Source organism: Mesoplodon mirus (genome assembly GCF_964341445.2).
Source record: "Mesoplodon mirus genome assembly, chromosome: 11".
NCBI lineage: Eukaryota > Metazoa > Chordata > Mammalia > Artiodactyla > Ziphiidae > Mesoplodon > Mesoplodon mirus.
In genome coordinates, this window is record NC_138987.1 from 57,107,970 (window position 1) to 57,135,253 (window position 27,284).

At 43.8% G+C, this 27,284-nt stretch overlaps 1 protein-coding gene across 4 annotated transcripts in view; it reads right to left on the reverse strand.

Annotated features, from left to right (window-relative positions):
* Nucleotides 1-27,284, reverse strand: part of SLC11A2 (solute carrier family 11 member 2) — a 53,005-nt gene that overhangs the window by 15,449 nt on the left and 10,272 nt on the right. The window contains exons 1-8 of one of the 4 annotated variants that reach the window (XM_082635188.1): nt 17,897-18,004; nt 6,635-6,706; nt 5,028-5,176; nt 4,345-4,470; nt 3,790-3,909; nt 2,210-2,316; nt 1,170-1,240; nt 995-1,062 (exon numbers count right to left, since the gene is read on the reverse strand). In XM_082635188.1, the coding sequence (XP_082491314.1) occupies nt 995-1,062; nt 1,170-1,240; nt 2,210-2,316; nt 3,790-3,909; nt 4,345-4,470; nt 5,028-5,176; nt 6,635-6,668 (675 nt within the window). In that variant the 5' untranslated portion in view covers nt 6,669-6,706; nt 17,897-18,004. Of the gene's footprint in view, nt 1-994; nt 1,063-1,169; nt 1,241-2,209; nt 2,317-3,789; nt 3,910-4,344; nt 4,471-5,027; nt 5,180-6,634; nt 6,707-17,896; nt 18,005-27,284 lie in introns of those variants that run through there. The other 3 variants (XM_082635186.1, XM_082635189.1, XM_082635187.1) reach the window with 3 other exon arrangements.

Sequence of the window (27,284 nt, forward strand, 5' to 3'; positions counted from 1 at the left end):
TCACTTATGTTTGCCACTAGCGTCTGCTGAGACTCATTCAGAAACACTTCTCATACACACTTCTTCCTGGTTCGGCATTTCTCTTGGAAGCCTTAGACCAAGCTGTATCATTTACTCACAGAGTAGATGGATTTTTAAAAGTTTGCTAAGCCAGGGACTTCCTTGGTGGCACAGTGGTTAAGAATCCGCCTGCCAATGCAGGGGACACGGGTTCGAGCACTGGTCCAGGAAGATCCCACATGCCGTGGAGCAACTAAGCCTGTGCGCCACAACTACTGAGCCCGCGTGCCACAATTACTGAAGCCCATGTGCCTAGAGCCCGTGCTCCGCAAGAAGAGAAGCCACCACAGTAAGAAGCCCGCGCACCGCAATGAAGAGTAGCCCCTGCTCGCCGCAACTAGAGAAAACCCATGTGCAGCAGTGAAGATCCAACGCAGCCATAAATAAATTAATTTTTTTTAAAAAGTTTAGCTAGGTCAATAAGCAGAAATCAGTTTATAACAATTGGACATAGAAAGGTGCTATTACTGTAGATGCATATAACAGTAGGGTTAGGATTAACCCAATGGAGTATCTGGGTTGGGGGACAAACCGGGAAACATGCACTATATCCCCTATAGTTTATTAACTGGGGCATTACAGAGGAAGTCCCAAGCTGCAGTTATTATCAACCAGGATGAACAAAAACAGAATCCCTCTAAGGTAACAGCCAAGAATAACCCTGAAATCCCTTCCTTAACCCTCTCCAAGGCTGTTCTGTTGTTGGGATGGCCAACTTGGAACCAGGGAGTCTAGTCTGCGAAGTCCTAGAAATTCTAATCATTTTTGACCTAGGAGTCCCTGCAGGCCTTCCTGGACACTAGTCTTTGCTACCTCTTATTCCTTCCAAATTTGCCCAGGACTGAATTTGGCTTTTTGTTAACAAATACTGTCTTTCATAATAAAAGGGAAAAAAATTGTTTTAAAAAGCTAATGAACAGCCTGTAACACTTGCCTCATATCCAAATGTGAGGGCCATAATAGTGATGAGAAAACCAAAAAATGCTTCTAGCTTCCGCAAGCCTAAGGGAGAAAATGCAGCAGTGAGCTCACAGAAGGCAGACTTCCCCATCAGCCACGTCATGGAAAGCAGCTCCTTTGACTGACCCCTCCATTCCCACTCTGCTTACCATATTTGTCCAAAAAGAGAAATACAAAGGTATCTGCAATGGTGATAAGAACTCCACCCCACAGCGGGACCCTAGGTCAGAGATAAGAAATGGAGATTAAAGGAAAGAAAAGAAACATTGAGAAACACTTCTTCCCAACAGCTCTCCAGCTATACAACACTTGGAGGAGCAAGGACTTAGGGAAAAGGGAACAGTGACAGGAGGCCAGGCACAGCACCAAGTAAAATAACACATTCAGGGCTTCCCTGGTGGTGCAGTGGTTGAGAGTCCGCCTGCCAATGCAGGGGACACGGGTTCGTGCCCCGGTCCAGGAAGATCCCACATGCCGTGGAGCGGCTGGGCCTGTGAGCCATGGCCGCTGAGCCTGCGTGTCCGGAGCCTGTGCTCCACAATGGGAGAGGCCACATCAGTGAGAGGCCCACGTACCACAAAAAAATAAAAATAAAAATAACACATTCATTCAAACTTTGTCTACTATTTCAGACAACCAGGATACAAAGCTGAAAAGTATGGGTCTTATCTCTCAAGGAGCTCACTTGTGTAGTGGGATAAACTGACATACAAATTAATTGTAATACACACTGCCACACCCTGAATAATAAAGGGTGTGTTGGGTCTCATGACCCAACATAAGAACATGGAAGATATAGAACCTACATTTGCCAAGAGAGAAGGTGGTTCCAGAAAGGTTCCACAGAAAAAGTATTGATACTTGAGTTGAATCTTGAAAATTGAAAATGAGCTGGGTTTTGTTTTTTTTTTTTTTTTTTGCGGTATGCGGGCCTCTCACTGTTGTGGCCTCTCCCGTTGCGGAGCACAGGCTCTGGACGCGCAGGCTCAGCGGCCATGGCTCACGGGCCCAGCCGCTCCGCGGCATGTGGGATCTTCCCGGACCAGGGCACGAACCCACGTCCCCTGCATCGGCAGGCGGACTCTCAACCACTGCACCACCAGGGAAGCCCATGAGTTGGGTTTTTGATTTTACACTTGCTTGGAAATCTAGCAAAACATTGATTACTTTCTAGAGAAAAACCCCTCACCTTCCTACAGAGAGGAGATTGATGGCAATAGCAGAGCCAATAACTTCTTGCATATCTGAGCCAACGATAGCCAACTCCACCATCAGCCACAGGATAATTCGTGGAACCTAAACACCAAACAGCAGAAAGATATGGTTCTAATTAATCATTTCTAAGAACTTCCCCCATAGTTTGGAATTCACATTTTGGCACTGATCCACAAACAGTCCTTTAAAAGCTTTCGGTCTAGAGATAAAGTACCAGAACTCAGCTCCACTTGGCCCCTTGCTGGAGAAGACCAGACTGCTTCTATGTGGCAGAGACTGTGAGTCAAGGTCAGGGCAGTGGCTGACTCCAATTTTTTTCTCCTTCTTTTCCACTTGACAGAAGAATGGAATTTCCATCCATTATTTCCACTTAATTGTTTGCCTGAAAACAATCCTAAAAGTCTTAGGGGAAAATATGGACGCTAAGATGGTCAAAATATTGTTCAGGAGAGTATAGAAATGCTGCAGAAGAAAATATCTATCCTGACCATAGCTGAAGAGACAAAACAAGCATGAAAAGGTTGGAGTCATCCTTAATGTAGTAATGCACAAGCAAGTAAAAAAGACAAATATACAAAGGGACTCGGGGCAAAGTGGTTGGAATTGGGTGTCCTGTAACAAAATCTGGGAACTAATCTGGTCAAATAATCCAGCAGAAAGCAGTTAAGTAGTGCTGGCTCACTGAGGCCAGGAAAAAAAAAAAAAATACCTCCAGGTACCTACTACCCAAAAGATATGCCACAAAAAACAACTGCTAAGATACATGAAGAAAGAGAAGCTAAAAGAAATTATAAATTATCAAGGTTTTGTTTTGTTTTGTTTTGTTTTTTTGTTTTTTTGAGAAGCATATAAGAAAAAGAAAAAAAAAAACAGGTAAGGATACTTTCTCACAGCCAGAAAAGGAGATTAAACATTTAGGACAAACTGCAGGTAGATTAGTACTTATCTAAAGATCAGGCCAGTTTAAAGGTGTCTTCCAGACATTGGGTCCATCCATTCCTGCCTCAGGTAGCAGCAAGGAAGGCCCAAAATATCCAGAAGGAAACTACAGAGGACAGTGTAAACTCCAGGGTCAAGGTAAACTAAAAAATCATTATTAACAAATCCAAAGATCCTGCGTAAATAATTTGCAGTAAAAGGAAAAAACTCACTTTCTTCAAATTTATGGCAAAGACAAACAAAAAAGAAAATATGCATAATGCAAAGTGATGGAGTACTATGGATGTATGAATGAAAGTACTTAGACAGAATACCCCTGCCCCCTTGTGAACTGGGCACTGCTAGGTACCAAAAGGCAGAGTGAAAGGTAAATGTTTACTCAAACAGAATTTTTCTAAGGAAACTTTCTGGTAAATGTGAATCTCATGTTAGATTTTGAAGGAGCACAGAAACACGGGTCAGCCGCAAGAGGGGCTACAGAATTTCCCTTGGGGTTCCCAGTCCTCAGGGCCACGGATCCCTATATCCTCCACTATTTCAGTATACAAGGGGGCCAGCACAGGTTGCCAGACACAGAGTCACCTATGATATGAGTAACAGACAAACACTGCTCACCCTGGGATACTGACGGTGACACACTTCAGCAAGATGCAGCCCAGTGACCACTCCCAGTCTAGCTGCAAGGCGCTGGAGCAGGAGCCCCACGATGGTGGCTATCAGAAGAACCCAGAGCAACTAGAGAAGAACAAAATCCCACCATTACACTCATTAGATAACTGGGATCTTTTTGTTTGGTTGTTTGGCAATGTGAATGGGAAACACTATGTTCAGGAAAGAGCCCTGGTCAGGAATCAAATGACCTGAGTTCTGCATCGTGTTCTGCACAGAACCTGCTAGGTCACCTTGCACCTTTCTGAGCCTTAGTTTCTCCCATCTGCAGTTTCTCCTTTGTTCAAGGAAACTATGTGGGTAAAATAAAATAAAAAACCATCTATGTGGATAAAATAAAATTTTAAAACAGATGGAAAAGTACTTTTCACTGAAGTGTCACAGCCAATGAAGTATCAGCATGTAGCCGCTGAGGTTCATATCCAACAGAAAGAGTAAATGGAAAAGGATGTGGTGTGCTACGTGTGTTTAAAAGGGAAAGGGGTGGGACTCGATGTTCACCTTAAATCCAGCCACTGCTCCAGACTGCAAGTCAGATTCAATGTTTCCTGGATCCAGGTAGGCAATGCTCATAAGAAATCCCGGTCCCGTGAAAGCCCAGAGTTTACGAAAGCTAAAACAAGAGTACTGTACAAGAGAGGAAAACAGATCAAAATGATTATCACCTCCAAACTGCTGATCTAATTTATCTATTATTTTGTCACATATAAATCAGCAATATTAGCTTCCTAAGAACATTTAGGAAGTTGGATACTGGGTGTGCCCAAGTTTCACGTCCATCTTATCCACTTCTCATCAATAAGCTGGCCACCTCTCTGTCCAAATAAGAGGGCTTCTCTTACCTGCTCTTTCCAACAGCCTTTCATTCTAAAACCCAAGCAATAATATCAGTACCTCTGTGCACAACCATTACCCAAATAGGACAAAAGGCACTGTAAAAAAGGGGACATGGAATTCATACTTTCTTGATGAAAAAATGCTCACTAGTCCAACTTGGCAACGGGTTTTTCAAGGCCCTCAGTTTCCTTATCAGTTTCTGTTTACTCTGATTACAAAAATTCAGTCTTCAGAGATTGCGTGCCAGAATTAGGCCTGAAGCTGCTGGTATGGAGTTGTCCAGCAGACTTTCCACTCATAGGTTGCCCCTAGATAATAATGTTTTCCTCCAAGGACCTGTCACTAACCTCCTCCTCAGGAATGGCGATCTTCTGATCAAAGTAGGTGGTGAAAGGATCCTCTGAGTGCCCCCCGGGGGACTGTGGAATAGAGGAGTTACTGTAGGTAGGGTTGATGGCCCCAAGACTGGCAGAATCCCCGTGGTCTCCAGAAGCATCTTCTGAATTAACAGGTTTGAGAAGAAATGAATTAAAGTGAGCAAAATACACTAACGGCTCATCCTTAGAAACGCTGATATTAAATCTTTTTAATACCTAAATGCACAAGATCAGCCTGACTCTATCTCAGTTTCTAGTACTTTATTTTTATTTATATTTTTAAAAAATTAATTTTTGAATAGGCAATATGTTCACATGGCTGGAAATTTGAGAAGTACAAAAACGCTTATGATAAAAAAGCTCCCTCTCACCCCTGTTGCCCTGTCACTCAGCTCTACATCAGTTTTCAGCATGAATCTCACAATGGTTTCCCCCTACTTTCACACTTCTATTCCCACTTGCCAATTTTTAGAACCATTTCATTTTCTTCTTAAAACAGTGATGTCTAGGGCTCAATGGACTAGTCCCACTGGTAACCTAAAATCCTAACTTTTAGAAGGCAATAGGTCAGTCTAGTGGGACCCTCCCCTCTCTCCTCCTCCCCGCCCCCCATTATTTGGTTAGGACTTACTCAAAGAATCATCCTTGGACATTATACCTCCATCAGGCTTCTCCAAAAATGTGTAAATTGCAAACTCCTGCCACATTTCAGGCTAAAATCTGAAGCTGCAGGGAAACCACCAAACAGGAACCCTCCTGACTAAGGCCTGCAGTGAAGAGCTTGGGAGGGGGAGGTGTCACCCTCCTGATAGGAGGGCTCATCTCAGATTAATCATCAGTGTTTCCTTAAATCCTACATTTTGCAGTTAATTTTTAAAGCAGGGAGGGGGAGGGTCTGGGAGAAAAGGGCTAATACAAAGCCCAGTTTGCTGTAGCCTTCAAATGGCTATTTTTAACCACAAAACTCTAATCTCAGAGTTTCCAAGAAACCTTTGCAACATCCAATCAGAAAAACAAAAGCTTTCTTTCTATAGGGAACTGACCCACTTCACCTTAAGTGGCACTGAACTGAGGAGGAAATGTACAGAAAAGGAATGGAAATTCTAAAGGAGAAATTCAGAATCAGGAAGGATTAGTCAAAGCACTTAAGAAGTCTCATTAAATACACTATTAGGTGCTGGCTCAGTATTTTACTGTTCCATGCATATCTGAAGGGCCGTGAGCAGACAAAGCACTCTAGAGGTTTTTATGCCAGGTCTGCAAATAATACTGCCTTTACAAGCATTACTGCTATAGAAACCAAACTTGTAGCTAATCTTGGCTCATCTCAGAACTGGAAATAAGATATGAGGCAAGTCTCTGTGGTTATAAATCCATTTTCATTTACAGCCTAAGTTACCAGGTGGTGACCTCTGAATGGAGCAGGTCTCCATGATGATATTGTTGGCTGGGGGAGAGGAGATGGGGACAATTTTTGTTGGAACAGAAGACAAGAAGGACAATATGGTAAATTTCTGTTACTGGCTTAAGCCTAATTCCAAATAAAAATTAGACAATAACACAAAGCTGTAAATTACCATCTGGCGTCTTCTGTTCAGGACCCAACACCATGGTGGATACCTGAGTGTCTGAGTTCTTAGAATAAGATTCTGGAAAGGAGACAAGAGAGGGAGAGGAATTAGCAAGAACAAACTAAAACTAACAAGTTCAGAACCAGCATTCTGTCATTCTTTATGACTGAACCCTTACTATGTGAAAAGAATAATTGTTCTACTGAATTAGATAACCTCGAAAATAATTACAGTTTTCAGAATATGATTAAGAGATATTTAATAAAAAATGTAAAAGTCTTAATCATGTTTTTGCTGGCAAGACTTCAAAACCAAACTGAAGCAAAAGGTATTTCAGGGAAGTGGGCAAATAGTTTTCAATAAGCATCCACAGAGAGGCTGCTAGGCAATTACCCAGTCTCTGCCTTTGCCTCCAGATTAACGCAAATATTTAAAAGACTGACTCCCCCCCCCCATTTTGATGAGTTTTTAAGGACAGAGATCTATAACTCTCTTTGATCTAACTAACAATTTAAGCTCATGTTTCAATTTTCTGGAAAGGGGGAAGGGGAAGCACCTCACCAGCACACTGGTAGTAGAAGTAGAGGGTGACAATTTCCCAGCCTCACATTTCCCTGAAGAGAGACTTCAGCTGTAAGGTTTCAGGTCTCATTCCCCAACACTTCAACAATGGGGAGAAGAAACTAATGACCATGGCCCTCCCCTCCTGGGCTCTCAAGGAGAGCGGAGGCACCAGCAGGACACGGCAGCATGCCTGCTCTTCTCTCCCTCAGCAATAAGCAGCCTGAGGCGGGATCGGGGTAAGGGGGTATGCCAGATGTCCAGTATCCTATTGGGTTAAGTTTAACTGGGGGGCAGGGGGGTATTAGTAAGCCCATTGGGCCACAGATCTATGGCATATTCTCCAGTCAACCCCACCAATAAGGCTGATTTTGTAAAATTTTGATCTACTGATTAAGGAATCTATCTCTCAGTTGATTCCAAATTTAGAAAGGGAAAGGTAAGCAGTATTAATTGTTAACTGCCTCCCCTTAAATCCCAGTAACAACTATCCTACTGAAAAAGTGACGAAGCCTCCCCTTAGCTATCTTTTACTACTTAGTCTTTTTCCACTCTTGTACCTTTATTGCCCCTATTTGAACAGTTCTATCGACATATTCTATACATATTTTGCAAAATTACAGAATTAAGACCTGAAGGGGGTTTTAGGTTTCATCTATCTTCTGGAATGTAAAACATACCACCACTTGCTAATTTGGAAAACATAATCTTTCATGTCTATAGTCACCAATATCAAGTATCTTGTTATAATGAACAATAGTAACGTCCTTCCTATCAGAGTTTGAGCCACCAGATGGTTTCGCCAACAGATCCCAAAACTACTGACTAAATCCAACCCCTCTTTCAGCCAGTTACAATAGCACCTCACCTAAATGGGATTTACACATCCGACCACTCAGTAGCAGTGCCACTTGCATTCCAATCACAGCACAGCTCCTAGGCCCCACTCAGAGCCTTTTTACTTTTATTTTACATATAATTCTAAGAAGCCAGGATAACACACAATAAACTAGAAACCACAAATCAGATCTGGGACTATGGCTCTTACAGGGCAAGTCTTGGGCTATTTAATGTGAGGCAACTTCCTTATACTTCAATCAGCTCTGAGAACATTATTATGAAGAAGATTACTGGGAGGACTTCCCTGGTGGTCCAATGGTTAAGACCACATGCTCCCAATGCAGGGGGCCTGGGTTCGATCCCTGGTCAGGGAACTAGATCTTACATGCCGCAACTAAAAGATCCCACATGCTGCAGTGAAGATCCCGCGTGCTGCAACTAAGACCCGGCAGAGCCAAATAAATAAATAAATATTTTAAAATATATATATATATATATTATTGGGAATTCCCTGGTGGTCCAGTGGTTAGGACTCCGTGCCTTCACTGCCAAGGGTGCAGGTTCGATCCCTGGTCGGGGAACTAAGATCCCACAAGCCACACAGAGCACCATCCTCCCCCGGCCCCCGCCAAAAAAAAGAACATTATTATTGGGAGTTCTCTGGAGGCCTAGTGGTTAGGATTCTAGGCTTTCACTGCTGTGGCCCGGGTTCAACCCCTGGTTGGGGAACTGAGATCCTGTAAGCTGCACACTGCAGCCAATAAATAAATAAATAAATAAATAAATTAAAATAGGACAAAGTGCAAAAAAGCATTAACAGTGGTTTATTTTTTAAAAGAATATTAACATTATATTATTATTTAGAATAATTCAAGTTTCTAATTGCAGCCCTACTCACGAAGAACCGATTCAATTAGATTACTTTTGTACTGATGACTGATATCCTGTTTCAGAAGGCACAGAAGTGTTTAACACATGTGAGTAAGATTCCTATCCAAAACAGGCCTTTAAAACTTATATTTAAAAAACAGGACTTCCCTGGTGGCACAGTGGTTAAGAATCCGCCTGCCAATGTAGGGGACACAGGTTCGAGCCCTGGTCTGGGAAGATCCCACGTGCCGCAGAGCAACTAAGCCCATGTGCCACAACTAATGAGCCCGCACTCTAGAGCCCGTGAGCCAAAACTACTGAGCCCGCATGCCACAACTACTGAAGCCCGCACGCCTAGAGCCCGTGCTCCACAACAAGAGAAGCCACCGCAATCAGAAGCCTGCGCACCGCAACGAAGTGTAGCTCCCCCTCGCCACAACTAGAGAACGCCCGCGTGCAGCAATGAAGACCCAACACAGCCATAAGTAAATAAATAAATAAATAAATAATTTCTTTAAAAAAAAAAACAAACAATTGAGATAGTAGTGTGTTTTCCCCCAAGTCTGAAATGTGAAAAGGTGTTAAATAATTTTAAACAGAAATATCTCAAGATAAAATTTTTAATAATTACTATTACTATTTTAAGTGATTACTCCCATAATTACTTACAGAGCCGATAAAATACAAGAAGTCTGGTTTTCTCTGTGAAATCTCAGAAATATATTATTCCAAGAGAGAAAATGATTCTAGATTCCAACATTTTTTTTTTTTTTTTGGCAGCACCTCTCGGCTTGCGGGATCTTAGTTCCCTGACCAGTGATCAAACCAGGGCCCCGGCACTGAAAGCACCTCGTCCTAACCACTGGGCCGCCAGGGAATTCCCTAGATTCCAACTTTCTCATCAAAACATTGAGTCAACAAACTATAAACTCCACTGTTTATAGTGTCTAGAGAATATGACTAGGGCAGGGAATAGAGGGTCAGTATGCTTGGTGTGCTGCACAGTATTTAAGTCTCCATGAAAAATTTAACACCCGTATGGAAGCAGTAAGTTAAGAGTAAGACAGTTTTCTTCTCTAGGACCATACCACCAGGTCATTTCAGTCATTTAATTACGTTAAGAAAAAGATCGGGCTGACCAGGTGGAGCAGTGGTTAAGAATCCGCCTGCCAGTGCAGGGGACATGGGTTCGAGCCCTGGTCCGGGGAGATCCCACATGCTAAGGAGCAGCTAAGCCCGTGCGCTACAACTACTGAGCCTGCCCTCTTGAGCCCTCGAGCCACAGCTACTGAGCTTGAGTGCCACAACTACTGAAGCCCACGCGCCTAGAGACCATGCTCTGCAACAGGAGAAGCCATCAAAATGAGAAGCCCGCACACAACAACGAAGAGTAGCCCCCACTCACCGCAACTAGAGAAAGCCCGCACACAGCAACAAAGACCCAATGCAGCCAAAAATAAATAAATAAAAAGAAAAAATTTTTTAAAAAAAGAAAAAGATCAAGTGGAGATACAAGCAACAAGAATCAACGCAGCAGTACTCTGATAACTATGATTAACGCTGCTTTGATATTCTAGCTCACCCCCAACCACTAAGTGTCACCTTTTCTTAAAGCCGGTGTTTCCTCCTCTCGAACAGCAATCGACAGCAGGAAAAAAATGGCACTCATGGTTCAAAGTAATAACTATTTTATCCGATTCCTTATCAAAAGTTGTAAGACTATTTTACAAGATAAGAATGCTAATTACATTTTCTGTCTAAATGTCAAAAGCCTACATATCCTTTGACGCAGCAATTCCATTTCTAAGAATGCATACTAAAGAAACAGTCCCACAGGAAGTAGGTGCAAGAATATTTCCCACAGCACTGTTTGTAGTGTGAAAAGACTGAAACAACCTAGTACAGTTATAGGACGGAATACCATAAATAAGGCAGATCTATATGGATTAACAGGAAACAATCTCCAAGATACACTGTGAAGTTAAAAACCCAGTTTATAGAACGGCATGCTATCATTTATGGAGCAAGAGAGAGAGAGAGAGAGAGAGAGAGAATACACACATACACGTACAGACAATATCCAAAGGACATGCCAAAAACTGGTATTGCCATCCCTAAGAGGAAGCAGTGGGGGAGCACAAAAGAGGTCAGGCGAAAGGAAGACCTCTCACTGAATATACACTGTATACGGTTTTGCACTTAAAAAAAATTTTTTTTTTACCATGTACCTGTATGGTTTTTTTTTTTTTAACGTAAAGGTCACATAGGTTTACTCAGTTTCTCAATGAACACTTCAGGGACTTATCAGTTCTCTCTGATAAAGCTTCACAATGGACAATCAGAGATCTGAAGCCGTCTGGTTAGCAGGCATATATGGCCTCAAGCTTAACTTACTACTACTTTGACTTAGTGTGCAAACAACCAAGCTCTGAAATTGTGATTTGGAAGTTTCACCTGAATGCAAAGAATTAGAAAAATTCTCCTCAGGAAAGTGTTTCCTGACTCCCTAATTTGGGTTAAACAGCCCTCTTTCATGTTCCCCCAGGGCACCTGCTGCTATCATATCACCTTATCCTGAAAGCATTTATTCCCTAATACTATTCTTGCAACTCGTCTGTAAGTTTGAAATTATATCAAAATAAAAAATTATACCCCCCCAAACACATACTAGCTATAATAAATTCCGAACATTTAATTAATAATAATTCCACGTGTTCTCTTATCATTTACAAGAACTCTAGAAGAACAATTTGGATAGCCCAGATCAGTTTTTAAAATTGCCACCAAGAGGGCTTCCCTGGTGGCGCAGTGGTTGAGAGTCCGCCTGCTGATGCAGAGGACATGGGTTCGTGCCCCGGTTCGGGAGGATCCCACGTGCCGCGGAGTGGCTGGGCCCGTGAGCCATGGCCGCTGAGCCTGCGCGTCTGGAGCCTGTGCTCCACAACAGGAGAGGCCACAACACTGAAAGGGCCGCGTACCACAAAAAAAAAAAAAAAAAAAATTGCCACCAAGAAAGTGTGAAATACTGAGTATTAAAGTACATATATAACTTCAACTTAAACGTTTTCCCCCTATGGTTAAAAAAAAGTTTGAATTTAAATTAATTTTTTTCTTATAAAATTCTTCTACAGAGAGCAAAGGCACCCCAAACCATTTCACTGATTTTAGAACTGTGTTCCTTGTTGCCAAGGTCTCCCTAAAATTAAGTTTTGGAGAGGAATGTCTTTGAACAGTCCTCTAATTCCTCTCCCCACCTTGTATAAATAAAATCAGAGACAACAATAAGTAGGAAAAGAAGTTTCATAGAGGCAACTAGAAAAGTGTGCATGGAATCAATTGATTAGATAAACGTGAACAGGAAGGGCTTCCCTGGTGGCGCAGTGGTTGAGAGTCCGCCCGCCGATGCAGGGGACACGGGTTCGTGCCCCGGTCTGGGAAGATGCCACATGCCACGGAGCGGCTGGGCCCATGAGCCATGGCCGCTGAGCCTGCGCGTCCGGAGCCCGTGCTCCGCAACGGGAGAGGCCACAACAGTGAGAGGCCCGCGTACGGCAAAAAAAAAAAAAAAATGTGAACAGGAATGTTTAAAGTTGACTGCCAAAGCCATCTCTTCTCCCTCTTGATGTTTCCTCAGCCAACGTTCAGTGCCAGCAACATGCTGGTGACAAAGTGGAAACTGCCAGATGTACAGGCTTTAAAAAGTGATAGCCAAGTTGTTTATTAGAGAATAAAAAGGAGCTGTGATAAAAAAGAATTCCATTTGTTTTGAAGAAAATGTAAAGATTTCCAGATCCTTCTAAAATTCCCTTTTCTCTAAAGGTCTACTTTTAAGGCTAAAGCACTTGATATTCCTACTAAATCATGACTGTTAATCTAACATCTATACTGTGCAAGATGTTCTTCATGAAGGTGACCTCCTGCCCCTGATGATTGGGAGTCAACAAAACTGAAATATTCAGTGGTTCAAACAGATCTAACTGCTGTCTGAACCCTACGTATTTTAGTAAGGAATATTACTAGCCATTTTTTAAAATGAGAAGTTATTACTTCCTCTGTTTTTCCATTCCAGGTCAATAAAGAAGCACCAATTTCCGAGTCTTTCCATCAGGATATACATCTAATTAATTCCAAAACTCAATTTGCCCCCACTGGGGATGATGGGAGAGAAACAGCTTAGAAAAGCCAGGTGAATTTCTAAATTATAATTGAGGATGTGAAGTTTGGAATTATTTTTTCAATTTGAATAAAAAATAATCCTATTTTTCTCTCATTAAAATGAATTTGATATAAAATGACAAAATGAAAAAAAGGTGGGAGGGGACTTCCCTGGTGGCGCAGTGGTTAAGAATCTGCCTGCCAATGCAGGGGAGACGGGTTCGGGCCCTGGTCTGGGAAGATCCCATATACTGTGGAGCAACTAAGCCCGTGCGCCACAACTACTGAGCCCGCGCACTGCAACCACTGGAGCCTGTGCTCCGCAACAAGAGAAGCCACAGCAATGAGAAGCCTGCGCACCACAACGAAGAGTAGCCCCCGCTCGCCACAACTAGAGAAAGCCTGCGTGCAACAAGGAAGACCCAATGCAGCCAAAAATAAATAAATAAAATTAATTAAAAAAAAAAAAAAAAAAAGGTTGGAGACAGATTACATCTACTTCCTGACATAAGAACAAAGCGAAAAGCCCCTCTGGTGTTGGTTTAAGAAAAAGGCCTGGAAACTACTCCCCACTACCTAAGCGAGTAACATTTCGGTAAGCTGAAAGTCACACAAGCACACCCAGTTCATAAAGTACACCCAGTGCTGCTACTGTACAATGTGCTTAACACGCATCAGATCCCCCCCACCTCTGGCACAATGGCCACTGAGACAGACTGTTCATGCTACTGACTTTGTATTCCATAATAATAATCTCAAAATTGGAGACATCTCCCTTAGCCTACCAGAGAACTACAATTTCAGCTCAGCCTCAAGTTTGCTACTTCCACCTGAGTTAGACTTTTGAAAATCTGTTTGATGGTTGAAAGGAAAACCTGACATGGAGAACATCTAATGATAAAGAAAGAAGAGAAAGAGAAAATCCTAAGCAGCAAGAAGAGGAGAGAGGGGGTAAGATAAGGGGAGGAAGAGTACAGTTGATAATAAAACCGGCTGCCTGGGTGTCAAAGACGATAACAGTGGGGAGAAACGTGGCCAGGCTGTCAAGAAGTACTGAACTTTTAGACAAAAATATCACCCATCAACCAGAGACTTCAGAATTACAAGGGCCCAATTAATACCCGTTACATAGAGCTCTTCACTTTCTCTGCTCAGAGCTCTGAGGCTTAGCCAGCTCCAAATCTCCTTGACTGCTCACACACACGTCAGGGTCACTAATATCTTACTTCCAGAAACTAGAGCTTGGTCTTTGTTCCTCCCAACTCTCACAGTGTGAGGCTTCCCCCATTGCCTCCCAACCCGAAGTTTACAGCACTGCATTTCCCTTTGGCGGCCCAACCTGGCCTCCTGGCCTGACACATCTGCCCTGGAACACAACTCCAAGCTCTGTGACAATTTCAAAGACCTCTTTACAATGAAGTAAGAAAGTCTATTAAATCAGTCTATACCCACTTCTTGCCTCAGAAAAAAAGTACTTTGCCCTTATACTTGCTTAAGTAGCTGTTCTCTGGCAAATGTGAAGATTGATTATCATTAGATTACATTCAACTTATTTATTCCAATGACAGATACTGGCCCCCCAATGCAGACTGACCTTAACAATTTTAAGTACATATCTTCCTCAATGTTTCTTTGCCTAAAGCAAAGAAAAACTGTCTGTAAAGACAGACAATACATATAAGATTCTCCAGCCTCAGACATGCCTCCTTCTGCTCTTTGGAACCTGCTACAAGTTCAATAGTTAACTTGTAGCCTCCTTTCATTACCTAGGAATTTTAATAGACACTTGATTGTTAGTGATAAATGGGACCAAAACAAACAAAAATAACCCACACAAGATGACCTACTATTAATAAGAACAAAGACAAGCCTGAAAACCCTAATTTCCTAATTTAAGTCTTTACTGGGAACTTGTCCTTATACCAAAAAATGTAAGTTACTCTGAACTTAAATTAAAAGTGGAAGACTTCCTTGGTGGCGCAGTGGTTAAAAAATCTGCCTGCCAATGCAGGAGACCCGGGTTCAAGCCCTGGTCTGGGAAGATCCCACGTGCCTCGGAGCACCTAAGCCCATGCGCCACCACTACTGAGCCTGAGCTCTAGAGCCCGCAAGACACAACTACTGAGCCCACATGCCACAACTACTGAAGGCCGTGCACCTAGAGCCCATGCTCCACAACAAGAGAAGCCACCGCAATGACAAGCCTGCGCACCACACGAAGAGTAGCCCCCGCTCGCCACAACTAGAGAAAGCCTGCGCGTAGCAACGAAGACCCAACGCAGCCATAAATAAATTAATTTTTTTTAAGTGGAAGAGGAATTAGACAACAAATATATGTTTATCATCCCTGGCCAACTGTTTTATATTCCATTCTGATGTTATTATAGTTCATAATACATTGTTGTTTTATTATATCCATGATATTCCTGATGATACCTGGAGGGCTTGTCTTTGTGTCTCCAGGGGCCAATAAATGTTAATTGTTCAATACATGTCTGTTAAATTATCAAAAGAATAAATGGCAGCGGATGGGTGAGACAACAAGGATCCAGGACTTCTAACTCCTTATATTCGGTAGTCAAATACTCCTTGCCTTCTTTTCCAAAATATTTTATTAAAACCAGAGAGACTCACATGATAAAGATGACAACAATATTGAGGCAAAAGGCTTCCCTTTCTGCCTCAAACACTCAACTCTTTAAAGGTACCACTCCCTGTCCTTATTAAAGCACAGAGCTTTCACAAAGACACTGTCCTCCACTCTCACCAAGCCAACATCCAACTTTCAACCCTATACAAGTACTAAACTTACTCCAAAGCTAAATAACTAAACTTACACTATGTGTACTTCAGTCAGACTGGGCCAGCAGACTGTGCAGTAAGCGATGTTCTTTTTAGTAAACTCAAAGTTTCTCATTTTGTGATTAGTTCCCAGTAATGCTACCTATATAAACAGCAGCTTTCTTGGAAGGGGAGAACTGGAAGACAAAACAGTCTTCCACTAGAGCCTTCCAGACAGTACCAAGAGAATCTGAGAGGGACTTTTAAGCTCACAGAAAGGGTATAAGTATGGCAGCAGACATACACAGTAAGGAAACAGGGAATAAAGATGTCTTTGATTCCACAGCACCCACCCACGCTCTTAGCATTAAAAGTCAAATAGAAAAGATGCTGCTTTGTATCAATAGATACGACTCTCTAACCTCTAACCTTCACTTCACTGAGTCAAAACTGAACCAAAGCTGCTTAGGAGCTCTGTGGAGTATTCCAAGGGATCACCGCTGATTTCCTAACAGTAGAGTAAGATTAGATTTGTGTCAAGCTTCCCCATTCACTAACAGAAGTGCTGCCAGGCTGCCCAGAAATTCCCCACCCAAGTCCCAGCCATCCAGGAAACATGAGAAACCAAGAATGCTGCAATCATGGCCTTTTTGGTATTGGGTCCAAAAAAAACTGTGTCTAGGCCAAGACTGTAAATGAAATATCATCCAATGAAAACCTAAACAGTCAAAGAAGTTTTCATTTACCCAACACAGCTATCATGGACAGACCCAGTACTGTATAGAGGAAGTTTCCAACCTTATTTAATGTTATAATAAACACCCAGCAGAAAACCTCTAGTCACACTTTACTATACTATAGCCTCAGATCATAAATGACGTGGATGGAAAACAGGCCTAAGGGTTCATTGGCAATAGGCTCACAGGATTTTGAAGAAGGATAAGTAATAAGGTCAGCATTCTTTTAGTGTGGAATCTTTTAGGGGACAGAAGGCACTTGTAGGTAATAATAAAACTCTTACATGCCAGCAATTGTTCTAAGCACTTTAAGAATATTAACACATTTAATACTCACCAACTCTTTAAGATTGATATTATCGATACCCATTTTAAGTATGTGGAAACAAAAGAACAAAGAGGCTAAGCACCTTGCTCAAAGGTTCACAGAGCCAAGTGCTGCAAACTAAGTGGTTGAGAGTCCACCTGCCGATGCAGGGGACACGGGTTCGTGCCCCGGTCCGGGAAGATCCCACATGCCGCGGAGCAGCTGGGCCCGTGAGCCATGGCCGCTGAGCCTGCGCGTCCGGAGCCTGTGCTCCGCAACGGGAGAGGCCACTACGGTGAGAGGCCCGCGTACCGCAAATAAATAAATAAATAAATAAATAAATAAAAGCAGGGACATATGAAACCAAACAGATGGAGAGCTGCCACCCCACTCACATACCGTGTGCAATAATGCCCCCTACAAAGGTGCCTGGAGGCTGCACAAACAGCCCTAAAACCAATCTACACACAAGTACTCAGCGGCCTGCCCAGGCCCCTCACACGAAGGCGCTCCCTGGATGTCGGCTGCAGTAAAATGAATTCTTTTGTTGAAGTGGGGCGAAGGGAGGCCCAGGGAGCAGACGGGGCACCAGGTCTCCGCAGATAAGAAGGCGGCCGCGGGGACCTTGCCCCGTGGCCGTCGGCCTCTTCCGCCGTGTAAAACGGGGTCAGCGCACCGTCGATCACGGGTCCCGGCCCCGCGGCTGGTCCAGCCGGGGGTTCGGCCATTTCTCTTAGGCCGCGGAGGGAAAGGGGTGAGGCCGCTGCAACCTCTGGCGTTTCCTTCCCGCACCCCGCTCCCGGCGCCCTCCTCTCGGTCTTCCTTCGAATAATGCGGCTCCATCTGGACCCCACGCCCAGGCCCTCACAGCCCGTGCCGCCCCTCGCAGCCCCGCTCGGCGCCCCGCATGCCCCATACTGGCCCCGGCGCCAGCTCCCAGGGCAGCCCTCCATCCGGGGAACCCGGGGAAAGCCGGGCGCCCGCGTGACCTCTGACCTGCCCTGCGCCCCACCTTACCGGCTCCGCAACCACCTGACAGTCTGTCCCCGCGCCAGAAGCTCCATACCCCTGGAACCAGCGCCACGCCAGCCTAGCCCCTACACGCCCCGCGATTGGCCGACAGGACCGCAGCTGCACCTTCCTATTGGCTGGATTTTCCGTATTCCCCTCGGCTGCCGGCGAGCAAGGCGGGCCGACGGCAAATTGCGGGGCTCCGCCCGCCCCAGGTCAGGCTGGAGGCGGGGCCACGGCGGCCCGGGCGGGAGCTGTCTCCTGTAGAGCTAGTGCTCGCGCTGGTCCAACCCACAGTGTGGGTTGGAGTCTTCCACCCCGCTGGCAACCTGCAGACACGTAAGTTTCCTGCTGTAGTTCGCCGCGGCCTCACGTTAGGTCCTGGAAATCAAGATCATTTCTTCTGAGACGCGGCTCTGTGAGAGATACAGCTCCATCCTACAAAGTATAGCCACCTGGCAGGACCATTTCCTCTCGCCCCCAGAGCCACATCATAGTATCTGCTGCCCTACCAAGAGCACCCCACACCTGGGAGGAACCGCGAAACATCAGGTAGTGCAGCCATTTCGGCTGCATCAGGTGCCCTATTCCCAAGCTTCGGTAATGAATTGTTTTCCGCTCTCCTACGCAGCTGCCTCGCTTCTTCCCCCAAACTTTATTCTCCATCTACCCAAAAGTAGTCCCACTCTATCCGCAGTTTCAATCTCACATCCCAGAGTCTTTCTCTGAAGATGATGACCACTTTAGAGAGGAGAAAATAGTCTGACTAACCACCCTAATTTTCTACAATGTCGTTTAGAGCTACCAGAAACATTCTTAGACACCTCTCTCCCCGCGCCCCCCATCGCCCCCATAACTGCTTTCATTAAAGGTAACCAAGCTTATCTAACCAAGTCATAGGCCTAGAGAGGGAAAGCATAAACCCCTCCAACATCTTTCTTCCTGTAAAAACTGCTAGGAGAAATTTTTATTAGTTGGTAAAAGAGTCCAAGAGAAGAGGAAAGGAGAGTAAACTGCAAAAAGGAAAATCCAAATAAAGTACAAAGTAAAAACAAATTCAAGGACCCCAAAAAACTGGGCTGAGCATCATCAGTTATCTGGTACAGACTAGTTTCCATACAGAATTTCTCCTAGAGAGAAAAGAAAATGCACAAATTAGTTCTGAGAATCTCTCTACAGCACATATGGGGAGTTTCAGAAAGGCTTGATGAAGTCCCTCCAGACCAGAACCTTTCCTTTGGGAACTTCTACTGCAACTAGAAAATAAAATGGCTGGAGCCATCCTTCTCTCGTTCCAGGTCTGCTCAGGTGGGCAACTTCCCTGGGCTGTTGCATACGTACTTGCTGGCTACTTACTTAGCTCAGTGTGTGGAGCTGCCTCCTTCTTAAGCTTTTTCTTCATTGTGCAGGCTGGATTTGACTTTTCCCAGTGCCGACTCCTGTCTCCTGCCTCTTGCCTCTATATATGCAGACAAATGTGCCTCCCCTTGGTTAGATAAGGGCACTTTAGGCTGCTCTGGGCAGCGCATTGTTAAAGACACCGCATGGAATTTCAAGAAGCAAACCACACCCTTCAAAGCATAATCAAATTTCATCTTTGACCTGCCATGAAAAGGGAAGCATCATATACCTGCCACTCCTGGGTACTGATGAACAATGAATTGCATTTGAAAACTTTTATTCTAAGATTTCATCTCTGTCTTATTTCACAGGAGCTAGAGGAAGGCCTGTGTGTGCCAGTGGTTGAAAGGGGTGGAGAAAAAGGAATTGCTTTCCTTCAGGACGCCACCCCCCTTGGAGGGAAGCTGGTTTGGGCACTTGAACCAGGGCTGCATGTGCACTAGGACTCTGCTCCCCTGAGACGTAAGCTGAAACCAATTAACCCCAAGCCTGACAGTCCACAGATATTTTCCATAGGTATGTGCAGCACCAATTAAATTATAGGCAGTCTCAGAGTATGGGTGAAAATGCCACCCAATCGATCCCTTGGGATCGGAAGGACCCGCTGGTATCAGCCTGGTCAATCAGTGATCCACAGGTGGACAACAAAGCCACATAAACCCAGGACTCTGTTCCTGATGTCACAGGGAAAAAGAAAAAACACCTGAGACTGACAAAAAAAAAAAAAAAAAAAATCCAGAGCAAGCCAGGATTTCTCAATCTAGGAAGAGAGGAGCTGGAAAAAAAGGGGGGAGGGGCGTGGAATTTGCCTCAGACAAATATAGTTTAGTACGCCAGAGGCAAAGCTGGAAAGGAGAGGCACTGGAGTGGGGTGAGGAGAATGGGTGGTATACTGGAAGGAAGACCTTGCTAGCTTCAGGAAGTTTTCTGGTAGTTTTAAGGAAAATATGCTTTAAAAACATGTGCAATAAATGTGATAGAAAAAATTATGTTAGAATGGAAAAGAAAGAAAAGCAGCAATCAATTCATATCCATCTTCTAGCAAGAGGCTCTAGTGCCTACACAGAACAACCATAGAGTCAGTACAAGGAACTATGGATCTTCTGTCCTCGACCCAAAATGAAGATCTCTTCATTCAAGTACTAAAAGTCATCTCATTACAACTTGACCTATCTCTTTGTCCTTGTTCTACAGCAGACAAGTTCCCTAAGGCAAAACTGCCTTAGAGGGCTTCCCTGGTGGCGCAGTTGTTGAGAGTCTGCCTGCCGATTCAGGGGACACAGGCTCGTGCCACGGTCTGGGAGGATCCCACGTGCTGCGGAGCGGCTGGGCCCGTGAGCCATGGCCGCTGAACCTGCGCGTCCAGAGCCTGTGCTCCGCAACGGGAGAGGCCACAACAGTGAGAGGGCCACGTATCGCAAAAAACAAAACAAAACAAAACTGCCTTGGATTAGGGCTCAATTTGTCCCCCTTCATGGGAAAGTAGAAGAAAAAAAGAAGAAATATGAAATCACCCGTGAACTAACCTGTTTCAGGAAAAGGCCCTATTTTGGTTTAGGACTTCCAAAATAGGAATGCATTTTACAGTGAGACTCTACCATAGCCCCCCCTATTGCCTTTACTCGGGAATTGCTCCCAACGTACACACACTCCACTCTTTCCTACTAGGTCCCCACTGTTCACTTACAGTAACTGACAACATTAATGGAATTCTTATTATGTATCAAACCCCATATTTAACATGTTATAAACAGAAATTAATCCTCGCAATAAATTTGTGAGGCAAGAACTGTAATCTTTATTTTGCATATTAGGAACCTGAGTCTGAGGGAGGTTAAGTAACTTGCCTAAAGACACACAGCAAGTTAGTGACAGAGCCAGGCTTTGAACACAGATTTGTTAGATGCAAGAGCCAGCACTCCAACTACCATACCATAATGCCTCCATCTTACACACCTAAAACAATTCCCTTCCATTCAAATCTCTAGCTTGGAAACGATCTCTTTTATAAAATCCTATTAATGTAAATTCACTGAACATTCCACATTACCACAATAGCCAACTGATTTCTAAATAGATGTTAATACGTATCTGCATCATGTGTGCTCTTTATTTAAATAGGAGACTTTTCCTCTCATAGTCACCTCCCATCCATTCTCCAAGTATTCTTTTTCATGCTTTTGTTTTCCCTGAAACAACTGTCTGAAATTAACTGCTTCCAACCCTCCCTTTCTGTTGGAGGACGCAGGCAACAAAAAGTGCCCATCAAACTGAGAAAGCACCTCGAGACAGAAAAGCAAGGCAGGCAGCTCCATATAATTAATGGATCAGTTTATTATATGGTAACTTACTCACAGGGTGGGATTGGGCAAATAATGATCCAGAAGCATTCGCAACTGTGCTCTACACCACCGAAGGGCCATTGGGACAATTTTACAGTTAACCTAGGGTATGAGGGTATGTGCTCGAAACAGGATGTGCATTCCTAAGCCAAGATGTATGAATGGGTAACAAGTCTCATGGGAATACATCAGCGAAGGTTGTCATCATTGTTTGGGGACCAACAGAGCATCGGGGCCACCTGGTCCTAAAGATTATTAAACAATATCTATTAACTACAAACCACTTGGTAACAGAGAAGTGATTCACGGCACAGTACAGTCCTGGGTTGGGTCAGGGGAAGAACAAGAGGAACTGTAAGGGCCAAGATGGCGTCAGTTACGCTAACAGCCATATACCTTCCTTACCTGGAAAACTCATTACTGTTGAAGTTACTGCTATTGTTATAGCTTCCACTAAAATATCCCCGTGTTGGAGCATTCCCTGACTCCTCCAGGCAGCATTAGCTCTACATTCTGTCTGCTACCCAAACACTCCTTACTCTACTCTAGCCCTAATTCATTCTGAATATATTTATTGAAAATAACTACATACCAGGCAGAGGATGGGTGGTACAGATACAACACAAATAAGATAAGCACAGCCCCTTAGTGGGTTACTGTTTGTGTGCTTTCTTCTCCCACTAAAATGTGAGCTTCTCAATAGGGGTGATTCTCTTATCTTTGTACACCTGGTGCTAACAAAGGCCAGATATATAGGAGGTGTTCCATAAATATATTATCCCATTTTTAAATATGTTATGGCTGTCAGGCAATGAAGACAAATAACTAGGCTATATCTGTTTATAGTTATGTATCTATTTCCAAAATTGAGTCTTCATCTATCCTGAAAATATTCTTCCCTGTGATAATGCTGGAATGCACAGGAAGGATCCCTTTTGAGAAAGAAGGACTTATTACCCCTGTTTGGAGTGGGGATGCTGCTGGCCTCAGGCCTCACGTCAGGCCCCTTTCTCAGGCAGCCCACATCAAATGACTGATCTATGTGGGAATGTAAAGATTCATCCCTCTCACCCCAACCAGGGACAGCTCTGAAGGTTGGCGAAGCCTTTATCCTGTGTCACAGCTCAACTTCTCCTGTGCAGACGGCTTCCTTCCCTTCCCTTAGTGTCTATCCCAAGATCACTTCCTAATAAACATACCGCCTCCATCTCGGGGTTGGCTTCCCGTCCTACTACTTTCTGTATCCGGAAATTAATGTGTCTGAAAAAGTGATCTGCACTCTACTTCCTTAACACTCATTTTTCCACCATTTTGTGATCCACCCTAGAAATTACTTTCTCATTAGTTGAGATCATCATTGCCAAGGAGTCAGAACCCACGAACTCTTCAACTTTCTCCATATTTGAAAGGTGATACCTTTCCTCTTACAACTCTTTCTTCGGCTTCCATCACACTGTGCTCTTTGGGTCGTTCTGTTTGAATTGCTCTTTCTCTACTACCTTCAACTGGGACTCTTCTTCCTTCTACTCCTTACATGTAGGCATTCCTTAGATTCACTCCTTTGTCGTCTCCTAATTCGAAACGATCTGTCTGCAGTTTCAATGTAATAATACTGGGGACCCACTCAGCATTAGAGACATTCATGGGACAGGGTTAGAGTAAAAAGAACAGCCTCTTAAGGGTAAAATAGACCTGGATTCCAGGTCCAGCCAACTGAGAAACCATGGGTACATTATTAAATCTTTGTGTTCCATTTCTTTATCTGAACTGGGTACAATACCAGCCTCATAAGGATGCTCCCCATATTTTTTTGTTCCCCAAATGCACCAATGTTCTCTTTTACCTCCCTGTCTTTTCACATATTGTGCCTATGCTGCAACATTCTTGCTCTGCCCATCCTTCATCTGGCTAACTCCTACTCACCACTGATGTCTCACTTTAGATGTTCCTTCCTCCAAAAAGCCCTCTGTGATCCCAATATCTGAGTGAGGTATGTCTTCTAGGACACACTATAGTGTATTCTTCCCTTTCCCATAGCACTATCCCATGGAATTGCTTTGGCTGTTTGTCTCTAATCCTCTTTGAGGGCCAGGGCTTTGTCCTGTTCACTCTTGTATCCTCAGGGAGGACTCCAAGGCTGGCAGCATCCCTTCACAGCCCCAGCACCATTTCACCTTCCTGAGGATGAGTCTTGAGGGCTACTCTCTGTAGCCTCTTTCCCCGAGCTACAGCTGCCACTTTGTCTCTCTTCCCGGATATCCAGCAGGAAAGTCAACATTGCTGTATCCCAAACTATCCTCCTCTCTACTCAAACCATCTTGTTCTTACAATTTGCCTATATTTGCAGTTTCTGGGACTTGAAAACGGAAAGTTCTCATGGATTCCTCATCCTCCCTCTCATCAAACGATGCCATGACTACAGCCTATCTGCACAAGGTCAGTTGTCCCTGTCTTTCTATTTCAGCTGTCACCTTCCTGGTTAGGCTTCCACTCCTCTGACCTCAACAACCTCAAGATCCTCCTGATCAATCTGATCTTTTCTCTTCCCCACTTAGAAACTTCCAAAAGCTCCCTACTGCCTACAGAGAAGAGGAGAAGGAAGGGGAAGAGAGCACACATTAACTGAGTGCCATGTGGAAGATGTTTTGCCCACATTATCAAATTTAAATACAGAATAGATTTTTCATCTGACATTCAAGGCTCCCCACACCATGGTTCCAGCCTTCTTTCCACCTCATCATCTCTCCACCATGTAAACCCTTCATTCCTGTTGAATTTCATATTCTCTCCATCCTGAACACAACCTGGGCTTGCCTGACCCTGTGCCTTGGCTCCTACTGTTACCTCCACCCACATTTCTAGTATTGAAATCCTGTCCATTTTTCAAGACCTAACTCAAATGCCACCCACCCCTTAAAGCCTTTCCTGATTCTCATGGGATGTGACCTCTTCTGCTCCTGAATCTTTGTGCTTTTTTTGGCTCATATTTTTTCTTTTACTAATTATTTATTATCTAATTTCTGCCACTAAGTTGTGAGCCTCATAAAGACAGCTGTATATTAACTTTATATCATTTACTGCACCTATCACATCATTAGTACTTAACAAGCATTTGAAATATTGAACTTCAGCTTGGATTTGACTTTATATATATATGTGATCTATAACAGTGCTTTTCAAACTGGGTCTCAGTACATGATTGGATTATGAAATCAATTTAGTGCATCACAATCAGAATTTTTAAAAAATGGAATAGGAAATATCAGAGACTGTCACAAGTACTAAGGTAGGTATTATTTTGTGAAACTTTATTTTAATAATGTGTGTGTGTGTGTGTGTGTATACTGGGTTGATGTAAAATTTATTTCTTACTGTAGTAGTCTAAAAAAGGTGGAAAAACACGACTGTAATACATATGCATTATTTCAGCCAGCTGATTACAAGCTCCTTGATGAGAGAACAGACCTGGCAAACTCTACCCTTGCAATCTGTGAAAGCCAACCCTCCACACTGAGCCCTGCTCATTCCAGGGAGCTGCCCTAGGGATTAAAAGACTCAAGGCAAGGAGCAAGGTCCTGTCTTTAAGAGAGTTTCTCTTCTATTAAGAGAAAAAAAAAAATCAGGAAGAAACTCTACAGATAATTAAGAAAGCAGCTGAAGAGCCATAGAATAGGCTTTGAACTTAGAGCCAAATAACTACTTAGAGTTCTTGCTCTGCTATTTATTAGCTGTGTGTTGTTGGATAAATTGCTTGATTTCTCTGAGCTTCAGTTTAGCCTACTAAAAGAATATACCGTACCTCACATACTCATATTAAAATTAAGTGATACAACCACCTAGAGGGGTGGGATAGGGAGGGTGGGAGGGAGACGCAAGAGGGAGGGGATATGGGGATATATGTATACGTATAGCTGACTCACTTTGTTATACAACAGAAACTAACACACCATTGTAAAGCAATTATACTCCAATAAAGATGTTAAAATAAATAAATAATTTTAAAAATATGTGATACATATATACAAGATTATTTTGTAAGCTATATAAATGTTCAAAAGTTTTAAGTAAAAAGCTGCATGTGTCATTTAGCAAACAAGTGAAAATTGATGTAGTACAGCTAAATGTGCATTAGACATGATTTTCTTTCCTTTTTTTTTTTTTGGCTGCATTGGGTCTTCATTGCTGCGCGCGGGCTTTCTCTAGTTGCAGCAAGTGGGGGCTACTCTTTGGTGCGGTGCACGGGCTTCTCATTGTGGTGGCTTTCCTTGTTGCGGAGCATGGGCTCTAGACGCGCGGGCTTCAGCAGTTGTGGCTCGTGGGCTCTAGAGCACAGGCTCAGTAGCTGTGGCGTTCGAGCTTAATTGCTCCACAGCATGTGGGATCTCCCCAGACCAGGGATCGAACCCATGTCCCCTGCATTGGCAGGAGGATTCTTAACCACTGCGTCACCAGGTAAGTCCCATACTTTTTTTTTTTTTTTGGCCACTCTTCACAGCTTGCGGGATATTAGTTCCCTGACTAGGGATCAAACCCGGGCCTGGTAGTGAGAGTGCCGAGTCCTAACCACTGGATCGCAGGGAATTCCTTTGTTTTGTTTTTTGATTACTAGTGATAGAAACCCAATTCAGAATGATTGTGTTCAAAGCAAACTGAATCACTCCCGTAACCCAATGGTATAGCTAGCTTTGGGCAGGGCTTCATCTGGGGACTCAGATATCAACCAAGCTGCTGTCCACTTGTCTCTTTCTTTCTACCTCCCTCTCACTCTGGGCTCTACTTCAGTCCCAGGGTGGTTTTATTCTCAGACAGTTTCTGCCTGCATGGTGGGATGATGGCCACCATCTGCTCTGGGCTTGATGGAATCCTCCCCGCTAGCAGGCAGAGTATCTTTTCCCCTATTGTTGCAGCAAAAATCTCAGGGCTCTGTCTGACACCTAGCTTGGGTTATGAGCCAAGTCTCAAACCAAAAATAGTGGCCAGGGGTGCCTGGGACACGAGCTGACCCTTGGAGTTAGAGGGTGAGTCACCTGGACTGAAATAGAGATTGGTGAGGAGTCTTCTCAAGAGGTGGGGTCAGAGATTCAGAATGACCAAGTTTCCAAAGCTGAATAGGGTTAGTTTAGAAAGACATCTCGGTCTCTTCTATTTAATGTCACCATACAACATTAGAAAAAGGACACACAAACACATATGTTTGTTCCATTTCATTTGATTGCATTCATTTCATACAGCATTGAGGATCTTCTATGTGCCAGGTACTGTTTAGACACGGGAAAATAGCAGTGATCAAGACATACAAAGTTCCCGCTCAAGGAACTTACTTTCTGGGGACAGGGGGGCAAATAATGAACAAGTCAGTAAGCATATGTCAGGCAGTGATAAATTCTGTTTAAAAAATAAATTTAAAGAGCAAGGCAAGGAGCAGCAAGAGCCAGACGTGGGAGGTAAGGACTATTTTAGAGGGGCTGGTTAGGGAAGACCTCACCTTGAAGGATACATCTGACCGAAGTGAGAGAGCAAGTCACATGAATAGCTATCTGGAGGAGAACTTCCAGGCAGAGGGAAAAGCAAGTATAAAGACCCTGAGACAGGGCCAATGAGTTCTCCCTGAGCAATACATGTGCATTTAGCAACATACACATTTGCATGTG